This window comes from Chiloscyllium plagiosum, unplaced genomic scaffold (assembly GCF_037043375.1).
Source record: "Chiloscyllium plagiosum isolate Xiang-an unplaced genomic scaffold, Cpla_swu_hap1 HiC_scaffold_7, whole genome shotgun sequence".
NCBI lineage: Eukaryota > Metazoa > Chordata > Chondrichthyes > Orectolobiformes > Hemiscylliidae > Chiloscyllium > Chiloscyllium plagiosum.
The window spans coordinates 43,129,133-43,149,716 of record NW_028270145.1 but is presented as its reverse complement, the minus strand read 5'-3'; the positions used below and the strand labels follow the sequence as shown (position 1 = coordinate 43,149,716).

The following is a 20,584-nucleotide window of genomic DNA, read 5'->3' as shown; positions in this document are numbered from 1 at the left end:
TGGCTATAGTACATTTGCATCTTTCCTCTAAGTCATTAATATATATTGTAAACAGTTGTGGGCCCAGATCTGATCCATGTGGAACTCCACTGGTCACAGGTCACCAACCTGAAAAAGACCCTCTTATCTCTTCTGCCCATGAGCCAAATCTCTATCCATGCTAATATAATACCTTCAACCCCGTGGGCTATTATCTTATGACTTAACTTTTTGTGAGGTACCTTATTGAAGGCCTTCTGGAAGTCCAAATACAACCCATCCCCTCTATCCACTTTGGTTAAGACTGCCTCAAAAATCTCTCATAAATTAGTCAGACATGATTCGTCAGACATGGAAGCAGCATGGTGCCTCAGTGGTTAATACTGTTACCTCTCAGCACCAGGAACCCGGATTTGATTCCAGCCTTGGGTGACTGTTGATGTGGAGTTTACACACATTCTCCCCATGTCTGTGGATTTCTGCTGTGTGCTCTGGCTTCCTCCCACAGCCCAAAGATGTGCAGGTTAGGTGTATTAGCCATGCTAAATTGCCCCATAGTGTCTAGGGATGTGCAGGCTAGGTGGGTTACCAATGGGAAATAAGGGGTTATGGAGATAGGTTGGTTAGTGGGTGGGTTGGGGTGGGAGCTCTTCAACCCTCACAGGGGGGGTCAGTGCAGACTCAATGGGCTAAATGGCCTCCTCCAATAGTCTAGGAAATCTATGGTTGCCCTTTCATGACGCCATGCTGATTCTGCTCGATTAGTCATGATTTTCCAAAAGTTCTGCCGTTACTTTCTTAATAATAATTGATTCCAACAATAGATGCTAGGCTAATAGGCCTATAGTTCCCCATTTCTTGCTTCCCTCCCTTTTTGACTAGGGACATCACATTGGCAGTTTTCCAATCATTTGGTACTTCTTCAGAATCTGAGGATATTTAGAAAGTTACAATTAATGCAACTACTATCTCTGTAGCCATAGTTTTTAGGATCTTGGGATACAAGCCTTCAGGGCCAGGGGACTTATCTACCTTTAACCCCATTAGTTTGTCTAATACCCACTTCCCTAGTGATGGTGATTGCATTTAATTCCTCCCCCATATCCTTTAGTATTAATTTGATATTAAAGTATCTTCTACTGTAAAGATTGATGCAAAATATTTGTTTAACATCTCTGCTATTTCCTTGTCTCCCATAACTATCTCCCCAGATTCATTTTCTAAGGGGCCTTTGTTCTCTTTGACCTCTGTCTTTCTTTTTATATATTTAAAGAAGATCTTACTCTCGGTTTTTACATTCCCTCACTAGGCTGCCCTCGTAGTCTCTTTTTTTTCTCTTTATTAGCTTTACAATTCTCCTCTTCTGGATTCTGAATTTATCCCAGTCTTCGGGCCTATCACTGACTTTTGCCTCCTCTTTTTTTTTGGTCTACTAAATATTCTCCTTAACTTCTTTGGTTAGCCATGGTGGGTTTATCCCTCTGTTAGGATCTTTCCTCCTTACTGGTGAGTATTTTTGCTGAAAGTCATCAATTACCTCAAAAAAAAATTTTGTTTACTATCTACCTGCTAATCTATCTGCCTAATTCACTTTAACTAACTCTATCCTTATTTCGTTGAAATTCCCTTTATTGAGGTTAAACATGATTGTTTTCAAACAAAGTTTCTCACTCTGGGACTGATCACTACTTCCTAACAGATCTTTTACTCCAATATTATTCTATTACGTCTGCCTTATTATCCATACCAGATTGAGGATAGCCTGTTTCCTGGTTGGTCCATGGCATATCGCTCGAGAAATCTATCCCTATGCAGTCTATGAATTTGTTGTCGTAGCTGTGCTTTCCAATTTTATTAACCTAGAAATCATGAAGATTAACTATTGCTCAATTCTTTTTACATGCTCCTACTATTTGTTGATTTATAGCTTTTCCTGCAGAATGATTACTGTTTGGGGGTCTGTACAATTCTCTTACCAATATCTGCTTTCCCTTGCTGGTTTTTTACCTCCAACCAAATGGACCCTGCATCATCTGAACCTAGGTCATCTCTCACAATTGTCCTCATCTAATCTCTTATTAACAGTGCTACCCTACCATCTTTTCCATTCCTCCAGTTTTTCTGAAAGGCCAAACATCCCTAAAGATGAAGTTCTTAGTCTTGAGGTCCTTGTAACCATGTTTCCGTAATGTCTCGAAATCTTATTCATTTCCCTCAATTTGTGCCATCAGGTTTTTCTTCCTTATTCTGAAAACTTTGTGCATTAAGATATCAAACCTTTTTGCTTGTTCTATTACCAATTTCCACGTACTTTTATGCTTCCTTAATGCAATATGACATTCACACATTCTATCCCTTCCAGTAACAATCCACCCCATCACTAACCTGCAAGCCTACCTTCTACTTTGTTTTGGTTATATTGGTGGGTTCTGGCAAATAGTTTGCAGCCTGAATTTAATTGGTATTGCCAATATCAAAAATTTCCAATGTTAGCTTGCATTTGGTTTATATACAAGTTAAGTGTAAATTTAAGCTTTTTCTTTACATGGGGTAATGCTAGGTAATACTGGTAACACAAAATATCCACCCACTACCCTGCTGTTCCATAAGAAAAAGAAAACACAATTAGATTACCTACAGCGTGGAAACAGGTCCATCGGCCCAACTAATCCACACCAACCCTCTGAAGAGTAACCCACCCAGACCTGTTCCCCATATTTATCCCTGACTAAAGCACCTAACACTATGGGCAATTTCGCTTGACTAATTCACCTGACCTGCACACCTTTGGACTGTGGGAGGAAACCGGAGCACCCAGAAGAAACCCATGCAGACACAGGGAGAATGTGCAACCTCCACACAGACAGTTGCTTGTGATGGGAATCGAACCCAGGTCCCTGGTGCTGTGAGGCAGCAGTGCTAACCACTGAGCCACCGTGCCACCCCGCCACACCAAAAGTGTTTAATGCAATGACAGTTATTTTGCAAGAACTGGTAGATTTAACCCAACTGATTCACAGACCTGCATTTTTGCCATTCTGTAACTCCTCTGCCTCAGAAAGGTCATCCCACTTATACTATGAAGACCCAACAGAGGACTGCTTAATAACCATTGGCTGGAATCCTGTAAAATAAGAGGTCTTTACATGGCTAACATTCCACTGTCAAATAATACATAAACACTATGCAATACCCCAAAATATTTTCAAACTAATACTTAGTCATCGACTCATTACAGGTGCGTGCAATGAAATTAGTGCCGCTTTTTTTGTGAACTTGTATGTTCATAGTGAAGGATATTAGTGCTCATGAACAAAATAGTCAACATCAAGCACCCTCAGGTCAAGTAGATCACAGATCTAATGAAATGAACTTTAAAGTTCCCTCTTTCAATTCCAGTAAAGTATCTCATCATAACTTCAAAATAGAGGAACAAACTGCTACATTCTTTCCTATTTCCTACACCAGCTTCTCTTAGAAATCTGTCAATGATTCTCATCTGTATTTTCACCCATTTCACTTGGTTTGATGTTCTCAGCCCTGCCTATAGAATGCCAACTTCCTCAGACTCATTTCATACAGTTATTGGTAACCAGAAGACAGATCCTACCAATCTGAGTTGGATTTGTAAATAGATGGAAGGTCAGTCACTGATCCACTGTGTCACCCTCACTAAATCTGCCAAATACAGCTATTACAGAAAGAAAGTGGATTCATAATACAGTATGATTAAGGTTAGAAGCCTTCTAATTTAAATTTATGACTGTTCTATTTTTCAGAGACTTAAAGAACTGAAGCAGAGGGAGTTTGCCCGGAATGTGGCTTCCAAGTCAAGAAAAGATGAAAAGAAACAGGAGAAGGCTCTCAAACGTTTACATGAGCTAGCTGAACTCAGAAAGCAAGTTGTGTGGTGAGTAAATAAATAAAGGTGTCATAGTCCGACTAGACCATATGAGGCTTGCTCAGTAGAGAAAGCCGAATGATGATGGTTTAACCCAAGGTTAAGCACACATCGGGACTTGCTGGAACCTTCTTGGTAATCTCAGTTGGGTTTGGGAATTGAGCTCATGGTGTTGGCATCACCAACCTGCCGACCAGCAAACTGAGCTAACTGATGCTCAAAAGTACTTTAATCTACGTGAAATGACACCTTTCCTAGCATAGATGCACAAAAAGGAGCCTCTTTTTTTCTTGAGACCAATGATAGGTCTGATCCACTGCATTGTAGACAGGGCAAGAAACCAGTAAGCCCCAAATTGATCCCAACCAGAATTGGGATCAACCCTATGGCGCAAATCTGATCCACACCAGAAATCCAGCTACCAGAGCTCCTCAGGAGTTTGATGTACAATGGCAGAGTTTGATGTACAATGGCAGAGTTTGATGTACAATGGCAGAGTTTGATGTACAATGGCAGAGTTTGATGTACAATGGCAATGTTGTAGTTCAGAGTTATGAGTAACAAATGGAAGAGGTCCCAATTTATTTCTAATGCTTGACAATGAAGCACGGTGGCACAGTGGTTAGCACTGCTGCCTCACAGCGCCAGAGACCCGGGTTCAATTCCCGCCTCTGGCGACTAACTGTGTGGAGTTTGCACGTTCTCCCCGTGTCTGCGTGGGTTTCCTCCGGGTGCTCCGGTTTCCTCCCACAGTCCAAAGATGTGCAGGGCCAGGTGAATTGGCTATACTAAATTGCCCGTAGTGTTAGGTAAGGGGTAAATGTAGGGGTATGGGTGGGTTTCGCTTCGGCGGGTCGGTGTGGACTTGTTGGGCCGAAGGGCCTGTTTCCACACTGTAATGTAATCTAAATCTAATCTAATGTAATCTAAATCTAAATCTAAATCTAAATGAAGAAGAATTTGTTAGAAGGATTTACAGGTTGATACTCAAGTTGCTTTGCCTTGTTATGAATTGACCATTAAGCCCTGTAATATGACTTCAATCTAGACCTTCTGGCTTAGAGGAAGGATGCAACCTCCTTAAAGGGAACCTCATGACAAATTTAAATGTTTTTGTTTTAAATCTCATGAAAAATTTAAACTCTTGAACAATTTAAACTTGTTCAATTCTCTGATGGTTCCAGATAATATATAATAACATATACAAAATAGGATCACAGTGTTTCCCAAAGCTTAAGGGCAATCAAAGTGAACTAGCAGAGCTCAAGGAAAAACATATGGGACGTAGGGAAGTATCAATTCTAATCATCAAACAGTATTGATTTTGCTTTAACTCTTACCAGTAAGTATATATTCCTAACCTAATAGAGAGGTCACTTGTGATTGTATTTGATGGGGCAAGTCCAGGTGAGATGAAGGAACAAACAGATTTTGAAGTGCCAATGGATAGTCACTAAACATTGCAGCATAGTTTAGCAAGTCCATTAAAAAAAAATCAAGCGCTAGGCTATATCATTTAAAGGTATGGAATTCAAAAGTAGGTAAGTTATGCAAAACCTGTATTAAACCTTAGTCTGACTAAACTTGGAGTAATGTTTACAATTGTGGCCATTTTGTCCTAAAAATGATTTGGAGGCATTGAAGAAGATGTAGAAACTTACAAAGATCTCATCAGAAACGTGTGGATTTACATTATTAATAAAGGAGTGACAGATAGAGTCTCTTTTCTCTTGAAAAGAGGCTGAAGGGTGATCCTTAAAAATTGAAAGACTTTAATGAATTGAATACAGGGAGAATGTTTCCTCTGGTGGGCAAATGTATAACAAAACAAAAGTGAGGTCTGCAGAAGCTGAAGATTAGAGTTGAGAGTGTGGTGCTGGAAAAGCACAGCAGGTCAGGCAGCATCCAAGGAGCAGGAGAGGTGACGTTTTGGTCAGCTCTTCCTTGTATAACTAAAGACTATCAATATACATTAATCACCAAGAAATGAGAGGCATGGATAGTGTGAATAGCCAAGATCCTTTAGCTGGTTGGGGGAGTCTGAAACTAGAGGGCATAGGTTTAAGGTGAGGAGGGAAATACTTAAAAGGGACCTAAAGAGGGTGGTATGTGTATGGAATGAGCTGCCAGAGAAAATGGTGGAGGCTGTTACAATTACAACATTTAAAAGGCATCTGGATGGGTATAGGAGTAGGAAGGGTTTGGAGGGATATGGGCCGGGTGCTGGCAAATGCAAAAATTACACAACAGCAGGTTATAGTCCAACAGGTTTATTTGGGACATCTGGTCAGCATGGAAGAGTTGGATTGAAGGGTCCATTTCCATTCTGTTTAACTCTAAATCCAATTGATAATTTAGAAGAAACTTCTTTGTGTAAAGAATAGTGAGAAATGTAGAACTCACTATTACAGAGACTTGTTGAACATAGTTGCATTTAAAAAGAAATTAGAAAATGAGTGAGATGGGAATCGAAGTTTACCATGATAAATTTGGAAATGGATTGATAAGCAGAAGCTTGAGTAGAGCATAAACACCAGCATGAGCTAATTAGGCCTGTATCTGTGCCATATATCTATGCAGATCATAAATCAGTGGTTATTGTCAGGATAATCCTCAACGTTTGCTCGAGGTATGGTCATATTCCAAGTCCAATGCCACTTGTACAACAGAAGAATATCTGCCTTAGTTATGAGCTAGATATATAACAAATGGGAAGATTCCTTTTGCGAAAGGTTTTCTTGAAACCTAAAATATTCTAATTTAAATATCTATTTATTAATCATTTGCATACTATGGTAAAATTTCTGCTATGCACACTAATTACATTTGAAATTGACCTTGTTTTCCGAAGTGAATTTGTGGTTTGGGTTTAAACTCAAAACTCTTTACATAATCACAAACATAAGACCTTCATTCAACCAGCAGCAGGTCACACTATAGAATATTACTGTTTATTGCATTGGTAAAATAAAATCCTCGTTATGTTTAACAGTAAACTGTTACACTTTAGTATTACAGCTGAAAATGTTTATTTCACAAAAGTAAGCTTTTTTTAAATCCCCCTCAGAGTAGCTCGCCAAACATCTGAGATTATTGGAAAAAACAAAAATAACTTTAAAAGCTAAAAGTATTTGTGATTTGGAGGTGCTGATGTTGGACTGGGGTGTACAAGGTTAAAAATCACACAACAGCAGGTTATCGTCAAACAGGTTTATTTGGAAGCACTAGCTTTTGGAACGCTGCTCCTTCATCAAGTGGTTGATGAAGGAGCAGCGCTCCAAAAGCTAGTGCTTCCAAATAAACCTGTTGGACTACAACCTGGTTTTCTGTGATTTAAAACTATTTTGGTAATTTAGTTGGTATACATTGATCAGTATTTGTTTGCAAAATGTAATATTTTTCAATACCCCTAACTTTTAAAAATGTTTACTAGCCTCCTAATGCCAAAAAGAAAAACTGCATTTGAAGACCCTGGTCAATGGTCTGCAAACATGTGTAATTAGTTAAAACTTACTTTGCTGATTACTTAAATCTGTAGTGTTATTTTCTGGACATCACAATCATTTTCAAACCTGCACAAAAAGATTGTAGAAACTCAATTTGCACTGGACATGAACGGCAATTGAAATTCTTGACTTTTATCCTGGTTTGGACCCAAGGGAAACTTCACACAGAAGTGTAATTGGGGAATCCATCCAAGCAAATGTAATATTTCTGTTCAACAATTCCATTTCTCTGTTGCTGTGGAAGGTGTTTCCTGAACTTGATTAGTTATTTCTCAATTCTCTAAACTTTGATGAAATTTAATGATATATCTATGTTAAAATTATACAATGTAGAGATAATTATTTTGGCAATACCTTCCAGTTCTTCAACCAAACCAAGCTGACCTGTACACTTCCTTTCTTTAACCCAGATTTTAATATATTTTCTACTATTTACCTTCTTGCCATTCTCTACTGATGCCATACATATATATCCTTAATGTGCTTAGTATAAAAGGTGTTATTTTTAAACGAATTATCATTCTGCAAAACAATAATTCTCCAAGATCGAGACATAGTGTTAACATTTTTGGACTAGTAGTCTGGAAGAGAAAGTGAGGACTGCAGATGCTGGAGATCAGAGTCAAAAAGTGATGCTGGAAAAGCACAGCCGATCAGGCAGCATTGTGAGGAGCAGGAGAGCCAATGTTTTGAGCATAAGTTCTTCATCAGCCATCATTCCTGGTGAAGAGCTTATGTTTGAGATGTTGACTCTCCTGCTCCTCAGATGCTGCCTGACCAGCTGTGCTTTTCTAATGCCATACTTTTTGACTAGGAGGTCCAAACTAATTTTGTTGGGTTCAGAACAAAGTCATAACAGCCTCAAAACATTTACTGTATCTCTGTCTCTGCACAGATGCTGCCAGACCTCCAGGCTTCTCCAACACTTTCTGTGTGTCCGCTTGACAATCCCAGCATCTGCAGTATTTTGCTGGGTTGGGTTGCTGATTATAAAAACTGTCAGCTAGAATTCTGCTTAACTATGTAACCTGCACAAAACCTAATGCTGTTAGTTATTTCAGAAATTCGAGCATTGTCAGCCTTGTCCTTCTAAAAAGAAATACAACTACCTACACATTTTATATGTCTTTCTTTGCTGTTGATAGTAGAATTGACAATAATGGTATATCTATGTTTTGCTCAGAGTGTCTTGTTTGTTGTGCTTTAGTGCCCCAGGGAGTGGTCCAATGTTCAAGTCCACAACTGTTGCTGTTAAAAATGCTTCAGGGACAAATCAGCAGCTTGGCAGCCTGAATGGTGGAAGAGCAGACAGTAAATCAGCAGATCCAGAAACTGGCATGGCAAACAGCACAGAAGATATTAATAGAGAAGAGAATAAACTTTCTGTAAGCAATACATCTGACATGTGTAAGGCTGAACATTGTTTACTGGGAAAACAAACCTGTGGACAAAAAATAGGATTCTCCTTTTCCTTTCCCAAGAAAACTCCTGTCAAATTGGAATCATCGGCAGCAGTTTTCTGTGATAGCACTGAAGAAGGATCAAACAAAATGAATACAAGCCTCAAACGTAAAATCAACTGGAATACCTACAGTACGCAAACAAATTCCAGCATAGAAACATTTGCAGATTTTGAAGTAAAGCCAGAAAGCAGGAAGCACCAACTGGGAAGCAATTTCTGCACCAATGCAACGTCCTTGATTAAAGAAGGGGTGCAGGATTTGATAACAAAGGAACACAACAGTACAGCAGAAAGCTGTTTAACTTCCTGCGTGTCTCACGTTCAATGTAAGAATAAGCCAAAGTTTCCCTTCTGCGCTTCTGTGTCAGTAGATAAACAAGATACACTCTACAAGGTTGTAACTAAGGACGAAAAAACTTCAGAAAATGACACTTCAGTGTGTTTTGATCCTAATGAGAACAGACATGGAGTTGATACGTTATGTAATGAAGTATTAAGTTCACCAGTGGAAGATGAAACATCTAAAACAGTTAAAGAGTTAACACAAAATGGTGATGTCACTGAAGAATTCCTTCATGGTTTGACTGAGAATTGTTGCTCTCTACATTTAGAGACAGAAAGTGCCGACACACAAAACAATCATCTGGTATGTAGAAGACCAGATGAACCTTTCTTTCCTGTTGTCAGCAAGGATGAGTCAACTGTCCTTCAGTGGCCTTCCGAGATGTTGAATTTTACTAACACTGAGCCTTCCATATCTTTTTGCTGCAACCCTCTATATTTTGACTTTAAGTCATCCCGAACTAAAAGCTATCTGGAGGAGAGTAAATCCAAAGCAAATTATTTAAAGACATCCCAAACCTCATCAAAAGAATTATGCAGACCTGCCAAAAGGAATTTTTTAAGTGGATTTTCTGAAATGAAACCAGTTGGCTCTAGCCTCAATGTACAAGGTGCTGTCAATGATTTTGAAAAGACACTGAACATTTGTGACAAACAAGTGGTTGGATTAAACATCTACTATGATGGAACTGACCAGGAGGAACCAGTTAAAGAAATTACACCCTATTGCAAACGTAAAAGATGGAAAAAGCACAAGAAGTATTACAGGCGTTTAAAGCGGAAGCAACGGGAAAAAGAGACTGAAAAAGAAAGTTATAACAACAGAAAAGAGAGAGAGCATAACTGCATCACTAAAAAAGTGAAAAGGAGAAAACTGTCAGTGGAGTCAAAACAGGAGGCAAGTGAGAGGGCTGATGAGCTGTTTAAACAGGAGAATACTACAGACATGGTGGAATGCAAACACAGACAAGAACAACAACAAAAAGAATATTCAGAAGTACACCTGGAACAACTTGAAATAAAATGTGATCAAAATAATGCAGTCTCAGAAAAACTGAGTAAAACTCAGAAAATAATTGATTACAATAATGTAAAAAGAGACACTTGGCAAAGTAAATGTAATAACAGAATATGCAATACGAATAAAGAATTGAGAGAGAAAAGAGAGGGTAGTGAGGGATATGGAGAAGATGGTGATTTTCTTACAGGCAGTGAAAGAATTGGTTGCAAACAACACAAGCTGTGTTTGTTGTCTGGGGATTCTTTAAGAGACTGCCATTCATCATGTACCACGTGGTCTTGTACAAGCAAGCAAAGAATAAGAAGCAATGGCTACAATTCTTTTTCAGACAATGAGTATTCAGATCAACAAAGTGAAGAAAGACATTCTTGCCAGAACCTTTCAGTGAAGAGAAGGTATGACTCTCTGAATGGCAAGCCTGTCATTGTCGATCACAAACACAGCAGAAATAGGCTTCCTTCATCTTCAGATGGAGATCACAAACAAATCCCAAATTCATCAGGCAACCACTTGAGCCAAGTGGGTAGTTCTAACTCAGATTGTAGATATAGTCAGAGAGAGCAATCTCACCGACGAAAGAAGCAACGTAAAGCCAGGCATAACGTAAAGAGCAAAATATCAGTAAGAGAAAAGAGTAAATGTTTGTCAGCTGATGAGTTGCAGCCTTGCGATTCATCATATCAAGAAAATCTCTGTGAAAATTCTGCACCAAATACACCAAGGCAAGATACAAATATGATAAATATCTCTCACCCTGCTGTACAGAAGGCAGAGGAAAGCTGCAGTTCAGTATTCAAGCTGTCAACAGGAACACTTGCTGAAGATTACCATTCAAAGATAAACAACCATTTTACAGATGCAGAAGCATCTAAAATGACACATGACAGACATGAATTTGATGAGCACACAAAAAACAGTTTTTCAGAAATGTGGATTAATCACAAAGATCCTTCAGAGAATATTTTGCTTCCCAGGCTTTCATTTGTCCTAAATGATGGCACTATGTTGGCACAGAGTGAAAAGGTACCAACTATGAAGACTCTATCACAGAGAGATGTAATTCATCAGAAACAGACAGATTTGTATGGCGATAACAAAGACATCAAGCCATCTCTAAATGAGGTATTTCTCTATCATTATGAAACTGCACCTGAGACACATGCAAAAGGAGCATCATGGCTTCAAGATAATTCAAATATTCCACCTTGCAACACCCAGCAAGCTCTGCAGAATGGAGCACCAGGGACAATTGACAATCAAAATGAAAGTAATGAACAAACGCACAAAACTTTCTCTCCACTCTCTCAAACAATATCATTCACACCAGAGGAAATTGAGAAATACAAGCAACTGCAGATTCAAGCTCAACAGCACATAGAACAGCAGAAGCTAGTCAGCAAAGTGAAGACATCTTCACCCATTGCAGCAATTCCCATGCAACAACCAGTCCCTCGTCAACAATCGGTGACGACTGCATCAATTACAACAATTCATCACACTGTGCTCCAACATCACGCTGCCAATGCAGCTGCAGTGTCTGCAGGAGTATTCATGCAACCACACTCACAGTCTGTTCCACATGCCCATCCTCTCCCTCCACACTTAGCACATATTTCATTAACCCCCGGCCTTTATCAAGGAGGTCACCCAACTTTTCTAGCAGCTCCACAACTACATATTATTCCTGCTTGTGCTCTTCTCCCAGGTCATTTTGCCCTCCATCCCTTGCCAGCTACTACATTGTTCCCCCCGTTACTAACGCTACACACACCGACTATTCCACTCCACCATTTACTTCATTCCAATTTTACCACCTAAACTTTCCTGCATCTGACAGGTCGCAACACGTAAAATATGAAATGAACAATATGTTTACCTAAATAGCCTGGAATCCAGGCCTGGATTTTCAATAAGTCTGTAAAATATTATTGGCATTACCTATTTTGGGTGTGTTTACAATCTTTTTACAAAGTGGTGGAGAGAATAATAAGGATGCCCTTTGTAATGTGTCACACAAATCCTTTTTTTTGCATCTTATATTGGAATGTTCCCTTCTTGCTGCAGAACCTGCGACTATACTTGAAGTTGACAGAACATTAATATCGATGTACTGCTGATAGTGTTTACAGCAATGTAAATAAATATCCATAAATTTGGTCCAAAATACACACAAAACTTTTAAAATATATTAGGTATGGAATTTCTTTATACTTTGTTGTAATTATTTGTTGTATGCTATGTTTTTTTATGAAGTGAATGTTGTGTGTATACCTGATGCACCTTGTCACTGAATTTTGTACTGATATATGTTACTGCTAGATCAAAATAGCTGTTTAAAATTGGTATGCGCATACACACACATACAGATATTTATGCAATCAATGATGAACTAAACTGTCAGAATTTGTATTAAATTGTCTAGAAACATCATTTAACCCACAATTATTTTGACATCTTATAACTTATTGTTATCCATCTATTTCCACTATTGTATATTCTCTATCTTTATAACCAAATGATGTCAAAGAATACAAAATGAAAATTTGTTACATAGCTAAAAGTAAGAGATTGACAATGTAACTGTTTTACTGGATAATGGCACAATACATGGTATTATGTGAATCTTTGTTTTTACCTTGGAAGGTTTAAGTTAATATGACATGTTTGTATCACTTAGCTGGAAAGATTAGTGCACTTTGACAAGTGTCTCCATAAAATTGCAACCAGCAATGGTAACAATCATATCTTAAGAGCAGTAATGCCAGGATATTTCTCCATCAAAATTGAAATCATTTTGGACAGATCCCATTTAATTTTGGATAGATTGAATATTGCCTAAATTAGAAAATTACTTTAATTCAGCAGTAACTGCTACTAATTAAGTAGTCTTGCACAAAGACTTCATAAATAAAGAGCGTATGGATAATTACAGTGTTTTGGTAGTGTGGTTAAAGGCTGTTTTCGTAAGATAGTTGATGAACATCATCAAGACTATGATGCACTGCACTGCATCTTATCTATATCATTACCTGACCTGGGAGGCTTAAAGCTGTCACAGGGCATGAAATAGAAAAATGATTTTCCTTGAGCACTTTCTAATGAGAACACATACATAAGAGCATTGTTTCTGAGGTTACAGCATTATTGATAGTGAAAATAAATTTTGTGTATCAAAACAAGCCATTTAAGATGATTTAAATTCAGTCTTTATAATGATTAAGAGAGGACTCCATCTTTGCACCACCAGAATGTAAAAAAAAGATGATCATTCTGGCCATTATCCTGCCACACAGTATGAATGATGCAGTCAAGCGAATTGTAATATACATTGTTGTGTATAAATGAGGTCAGAAACCAAAAGATCATAACCCTTTATATTTAATTGTATTCAATATCATTTAGCAAATTTTATTCATTCTTATGCTAAATACAGTTTTCATTTCCCTAAGCCAGTAAGAACATCATGAATTGTATTTCCAGAAGTTTGCATCAAAATATTTGGCCCAATCTTGTTTTACACACAAACTGCTTATATGTGAAATCAGAATCACAGCTGGGCACTGATACCTATCATCATCTATTCACATGACCTTAGTCTGAATTTTGCGATCAGCGATATAGTAACAACTCTCATCACTGACCTCGAAGAAAGCTTTTCTCAGAGATCTAATAAGCCTTTTGGAGTGGTTTCCTTTTTCCAAATCTGAATCTGGCACATTGGCAGTGATGTCATCATGCAGATGAAGTGGCTTGAGTAATAAAATTGAAGAATCTCCACAGACAACAAATAAAATTTCTTTATACTTCACTTTCAATTAAATTTTATGGGAATATGCACATGGGATTAGAGTTGAAGCTGGAATAACATAAACAGACTTTTGAAAATGTGAAAAACTATTACATTCAACAAACATCAAATTAGTTTTCAAGGCGAGTGATGCTATTAATAAGAATTGTGAATTTAGTATGCCATTATAAACCCAGTTACACTACATTCAATAAGCTGTAACCTTTATAAATCTAATTTTTAATCCGAATTAATGACACATGACAAGTAACATTTGCACCACACAAATTTCAGGCAATGGCCATCTCCAATAGAGACAACCCCTTAACATTCAATGGTGTTACCATCACTGAATCCCTTACTATCAACATCCTGGGGTTACCATCAACCAGAAACTCAACTGGACTCAACACAAACTCAGTGGCTACAAGAACAGTTCAGAGGCAAGGAATACTGCAGTGACTAAATCTCTTGCTGACTCCTCAAAGTATATCCACCAGGATATCTACAAGGTACAAGTCAGGAACGTAATTGAATATTCCCCACTTGTCTGGATGAGCACAGCTCCAACAACACTCAAGAAGCTTGACACTGTTCAGGACAAAGCAAGCAGTTTTATAGGCATCTTATGTATAAACATCCATTCCCTCCACCACGGATGCTCAGTAGCAGCAGTCTGTATTATCTACAAGGTGCACTGCCGAAATTCAAAGATCCTTTGAGAGTACCTTCCAACCTTTTGACCACTTTCATCTAGAAGGACAGGTACAATAGGTACAGGACAACGCCACCATCTGCAAGTTTCCCTCCAAGCTGCTCAGCATCCTGAACTGGAAATATGTCACCATTCCCCTACTGTCGCTGGGTCAAAATCTTGGAATTTTCTCCCTTAGGGCGTTATCAATCTATCTATAACATGTGGACTGCAGCAGTTCAAAAAGGCAGTTCACCACCACTTTCTCAAGGGCGACTAGGGATTGGCAATAAATGGGCCTGTGACACCAACATTCCAAGAGTGAATCATAACAAAAAAGGGGGCAACTTCTTTATCTATTCAGGGATTTTTGATTGATTGCACATCCATGGAACTCAACAGCATACTAATTGGAAAAGTATAGAATCATTGACAGCAATGTTTAGGTTTCCACAATGAACAGTATACATACAGACAACAGACCTTATTGCAGTTTGTGAAGAGTATCGATGTTGGATACTATCAGTTTCACCATAATTACTACCACAAAATCTGGGCCTTTGGTAATTTTAGAAATTAACATCCAAAAATAATAAGGAGTCATATTTATAGATGAACTGCTGTGCTCACCAAACAGTAACAAGCCAATTGCTATTACTGGTTTGCTCTAATTAATTTTGCATTGCAATTCTTTAATCACAGATTGATATGCATTTTGGATGTTCTTAATACCTCTTCTCATTTAGTGGTGTAAAAGGTAAATAATAATCAAGGTAGTCACATAAAATAGTATGTGTAGCTAGCTGAAGAGGAATAAGTGCAGTTCACATCTGTAGAATATCTCAATGCTGTCCTTATGCAGCTATATTTATGTTGGTAATGCTCATCTTGAAACTCTACCTCATGTTCAACATATTGCAAAAACTATTAAAAACAATTCAGCAAAGCATCAATCTTATTACATCTATGGGGTTTTTAAGTACAATGTGAGCAGCTAAGCAACCAATCAGCATGCAGCTCAAAGGTGAATGACCCTGCCTTCATCTCTCCATCTAGATTCAGCTGAGGTACAGATGCACAAAACTAAAGTAAATGTGGAATCTGACAGAATTTTGAAGGTAAACTTAATGGACAGATGTAACACACACCACTGAGGCTGTGCTCATTCTGATCCTGTCATGGTTTTGTTTAGTTAATTCGGAGACGACACTTGGTTATAGTTGTTAATGAATTATCAAGGCAATCATGAATTGCTGTAGGAAAAGCATTAAAATGCAAAATAATCTAACATCTAATTCCTCACATCTAGGAATTAGAGAGAAAATTAGAATTATTTTGGAGTGCTCACTCCAAAAGAGTGAAAGAAGTGTATTTATTATTGCAGATTTCTAAGGGAACTAAATAATTGTGTGCCGGGGAAACAATGCAGGGTTATCGAGAAAGTAAAAGGACGAAGGCTAATTGAATAGCTCTTTCAGAGCCTGGCACAGACATGGTGGGTCAAATAACCTTCTGTGCTATGTGATTTTATGATAATTCTTAATTGATTTATAATACAGAGGCTGAAAACTGCTTTAAACAGATATTTATGATTTTTTTTTCTTGTCTTGCTGATTCCAAAGCTAAGAGTAGATAATGAGATGCATTATCTTGTGATTTCACAACATTGTGCTTCCAGTTTGTTCAATTCATTGCATATCATGAAATTATTTATAGGTCGACTATACTAGCTAATTTCTGGAAAGTTGTACACAAATAAATTTTCAAAACCATATTTTTTGTTTAAATGTAACTATTTCATTAAAGAATCCATTTTCATTATATTTCATTGATAGAACTTGTATTAGTTCACTAAACAAATACATTACCACCCTACTTTTATGGATGATTACCCAAGACGCCAATAATAGAATGAGTAATTAAATTATGCACTGACGAATAATTTTGAAGTGGATTTCCAACTGCAGTACTTCACACATTTGTGTTTTCACTCTCAATTCTGGCAGAAAAAGAAGCTCCAAATAGAAGCTAAGTATTTCCCTAGACCAGTGAAGAGGAATTAATTGGCAATGCACTGGATTCTGCTCACATGCTAACCTTAGCAGGTATTGCGATATGTTTCCGGAATAGGAATGGATGCAGATAGACTTCCTACAAGTTCATCCATTATTCTGTTCATTATATGGCCAAGTCAGAAGGTCAAACAGAAGATGGAGGGAAAAAATTAATAATTTCATACTTGGCTGAATCAAAGGTTACATCTTGTGTTCATTAAATACACAGGAATCAGCCCCATACGTTGATTATATCACCACTGAGTGGAGAAAATGATCATTTGGGAAAAAAAATGGAGAGGTTGTCAATTTAATATAATTTAATCTAACAAAAGATATTGAACCATCTTCCTAATAGCCACATTATAAACATTAATTTGCTGATGAATAATGATTAATACATTTGATGTACATGTAATAATAACTGAGTAGCTCTGGGAGATGAAATGTTCTTGAGCTAACCAGAACTTACTTAATTTGCTCTTTCAACCAAATGTTTAATTTATCTAAGCAATCATTGTTTATTCTTTCAACATGCTTATTCAAAGTGTTCTCAATAGTGAAAAATATAGAAATTACAAGACCATGAGAAATAGGAGCAGGAGTAGGAACTTTGGCCCTTCATACCTGCTCCACCATTCAGTAAGATAATGGCTGATCAGAAATTCCTTACATCGATTTTCCTGCCCTTTCCCCATAACCCTTTATTCCCCGACTGATCAAGAATTTACCTCAGTCTTAAATATACAGAAGGACTATGCATGCCTCCCCTTCCCCAGCTCTCTGTGTCAAGGACACTCAAGCCTCCGAGAAGCAATTATTTTTCATCTCAGTCATAAATTGGTGCCCCTTTATTCTGAGACTATGCTCTCTGGTCCTAGATGGTGCCATGAGGGGAAACATCCTTTCAGCATTTACCATGGCAAACCCCTAAAGAATCCTTTATGTCTCAATGAGATCACTTTTCATTCTTTTAAACTCCAGTGAATAGAAACCCAAACTGTTTAATCTTCGCTCATAAGACAATCCCACTGTACGGGGCATCATCCAAGTGAATCGTCTCTGAACTGCCTCCAATGAAATGATATCTTTTCTTAAATAAGGGGACCAAAGCTGCTCACAGTACTCCAGATGTGATCTCACCAGCACCTTGTACAGTTACAGAAAGAATTTCCAGTTCTTATACTCCAATATTAATATTGTGTCATACAATGGAAATGCATTCTCTTTTCATTACTTCTGCCAATCCAATACACACTAGCTAAAATAGTGAATTTTAGTTCAAGATTAAACCTTTGTAAATCATAAAACTTCAGTATTTGTGTGTCCTTACCCTTCTGACACTAATTGTGCAACAAAGTGAGCTTGCTAATTCATGCGGTTCTTTTCCTTATAAAATCTCTTCCATTTCAACATTTCATTTTTCTTTTGCATAGTAACTAAAAATAATTCTAAAGAGATTTAACTGCAACCAGATTAAGTCTTTTTGCAGTTTTGAACTTTACAAAACAAAATTGCAGCTAGAAAGTAATGTAGTTTGATGTATAAGGATTAGTTCTTCTTCAACTTTTAACAATAAATTAAAGCTAGTTAATGGAATTTTTTTCACATTCCAATCATTTCTTGAACAACAGCTACGGAGCACCAACAAAAAGGAAGATTAATATGTTCCAGCAAGATGAAGTATGAGTTGCTTATGTCCTTGCAGGCTTGCCTAGATTTTGACCTTCCTGCAGACATATCCAACAATACACAGTGATGTGTCAAAATAGAGCTCTCCTATATGAAAGTTAATGGTTAATGTGGTCTAAATTTCTCTATCTGATTTATTGTTAATACTGTTTCATTATATGACACTATGTAACAGTGTGATAATTTGAAAATAAAAATATGAGAAAACATGTTGCTTGATTAATTCTAATTATTTAAACCAGAATTGTTGATGGCTTCAGCCTTTAGCCCAATTCTGCAACGTTCTCTGTTTCTATCCAGAAGGCACTCGTTCTTGTGGATCACAGCCCTGCATATACTGTCATTCCCCTGTAATTTTCCCATAAAGTCCTCCTTCATCTGTGAGTCTAGATAATAACTATCAGCCTGGAGCACAGTCCTTCATATTCTTGCAATGTAACACAGTGCCACATTGAGTCACCTTAGCTATGTCTTCGTTCATATAGAGCAGAGGACAGAGGCAATCAGTGAGAGTAACAGAAAGTTCAATACCAATAATTAGGCATAACTCAGCAAGGAATGGCCCAAATGTATCCAGTTTATTTCTGGGTGTCAACTCACAGGCACACTATTGTCTCATTTGAGAATGTGATGCTGGAAAAGCACAACAGGCCAAAATAGCATCTGAAGAGCAGGAGAATCGATGTTTCAGGCATAAGCCTTGTCTCAGCTTGGTATCTCCTCACTGCTTCAGGCTGGTAGAGTTGATACTGTCTTCCCCAGGACTGGCTAATAATACTGGAGCCAGCAATAGGGTGCTGAGGTGCCCACTGCTTTGTGAGAAACCTCACTATCCCCACCTCATGTCTTGACAGGCATGGTTCCTACTACATCTTGGTTTGATTCTGCAACAGGAGAAAAGGATCACAACCAAGCCTGATCCCTGTTCATTTCTCAATTTCTGAAGAGTAGGCATACTTTTATATAGAATCTTTCTCAACTCCCAAAGCATTTCACAATCAATTAACGTGTAGTTACAGCTGTAAAGTAAAAAAAAAACACAGCTGCCAATTTTCACACTGCAACATTTCACAAACAACAATGTGATAATGACAATCTAATCTATGTTACTGATGTTGATAGGGGGTTATAGATTTTTCAGAACACCAGCATAACACACCTACTCTCCTTCAAATAATAGTGCAAGCTCTTTTTGGGAGGACAGAACCTTGGTTTAACATTTTATCCAAAAAAAAGCATCTTCATCAAAGCAGCACTTCCTCAGCAAGTTTTACAGAGGACTGGGTATTCACATCTCTCATGTGGGACTACAGCCCAATTTCTGACACAAGGTAACTGTGTTACCACTACAACTAATGCACTAATTCTTTCATCCTCAAAGGCCACAAACACATATTTGTCAGCAGAAAACAAACTATGTCGCAACCAGTAATGGAAATACTGGCTGGCCTTTTCCCTCCTTAGCTCTGGAGTATTTGAATCTAATTTCACCACATCAACTGCCATCTTGGGCTTTTTAAAGGAATGAGTTTTCCTCCATGTTTTATTCAGTTCCACATTAGGAATGGGATTTAGCATCTGAGCCCCTAAATCCATAACTGTGTGTAATATTGCATGGTCTGTTATTTAGTGAAGGTATTAGCCTAATTAAAATAAACATGTATCCATCAGAATTACAACATATGTATTCATTACGCACAGCATGGAAATGGACAATTTTTCTCAACTGGTTTGTACTCTTGTTTATATTCCATATCATTCTTTTCCCATTCTATCTGCCTCATCATTTTCTCAGCACATTTTTACTATTCTCATTTCTCTCATGTATCATTGTTTCCTTTTGAACCTATCAGCTCTTTGGCTCAACCACATCTTGTTGTAGGAAGTTCCACATTTTGCCCTCCGTGAGTAAAGAACATTTTTCTTTCAGGGCTATATTAATAAGTGCTGAAAATGTGTTGCTGGAAAAGCGCAGCAGGTCAGGAGAATCGACGTTTCGGGCATAAGTAACTGACATAGCTCCTTTCCAACCCATTTGTACAATCAAAGATGCCTATCGGATTACTTCGAAGTTTGTATCTCCACAGAAAAAACTTCTAATCAGTTCAATCTTTCATGATAACTGTAATTTCTTAGTTCTGACACC

The 20,584-nt window shown here is 37.8% G+C and overlaps 1 protein-coding gene across 1 annotated transcript in view; it reads left to right on the top strand.

Annotated features, from left to right (window-relative positions):
- znf804a (zinc finger protein 804A) overlaps nucleotides 1–18,640 on the top strand; it is a 367,025-nt gene extending 348,385 nt beyond the window's left edge. Inside the window, exons 3-4 of the mRNA XM_043693450.2 lie at nucleotides 3,759–3,889; nucleotides 8,594–18,640. Coding sequence (XP_043549385.2) covers nucleotides 3,759–3,889; nucleotides 8,594–12,029 — 3,567 coding nt within the window. The 3' untranslated portion in view covers nucleotides 12,030–18,640. The remainder of the gene's footprint in view (nucleotides 1–3,758; nucleotides 3,890–8,593) is intronic.
- The last annotated feature ends 1,944 nt before the right edge of the window (nucleotides 18,641–20,584 follow it).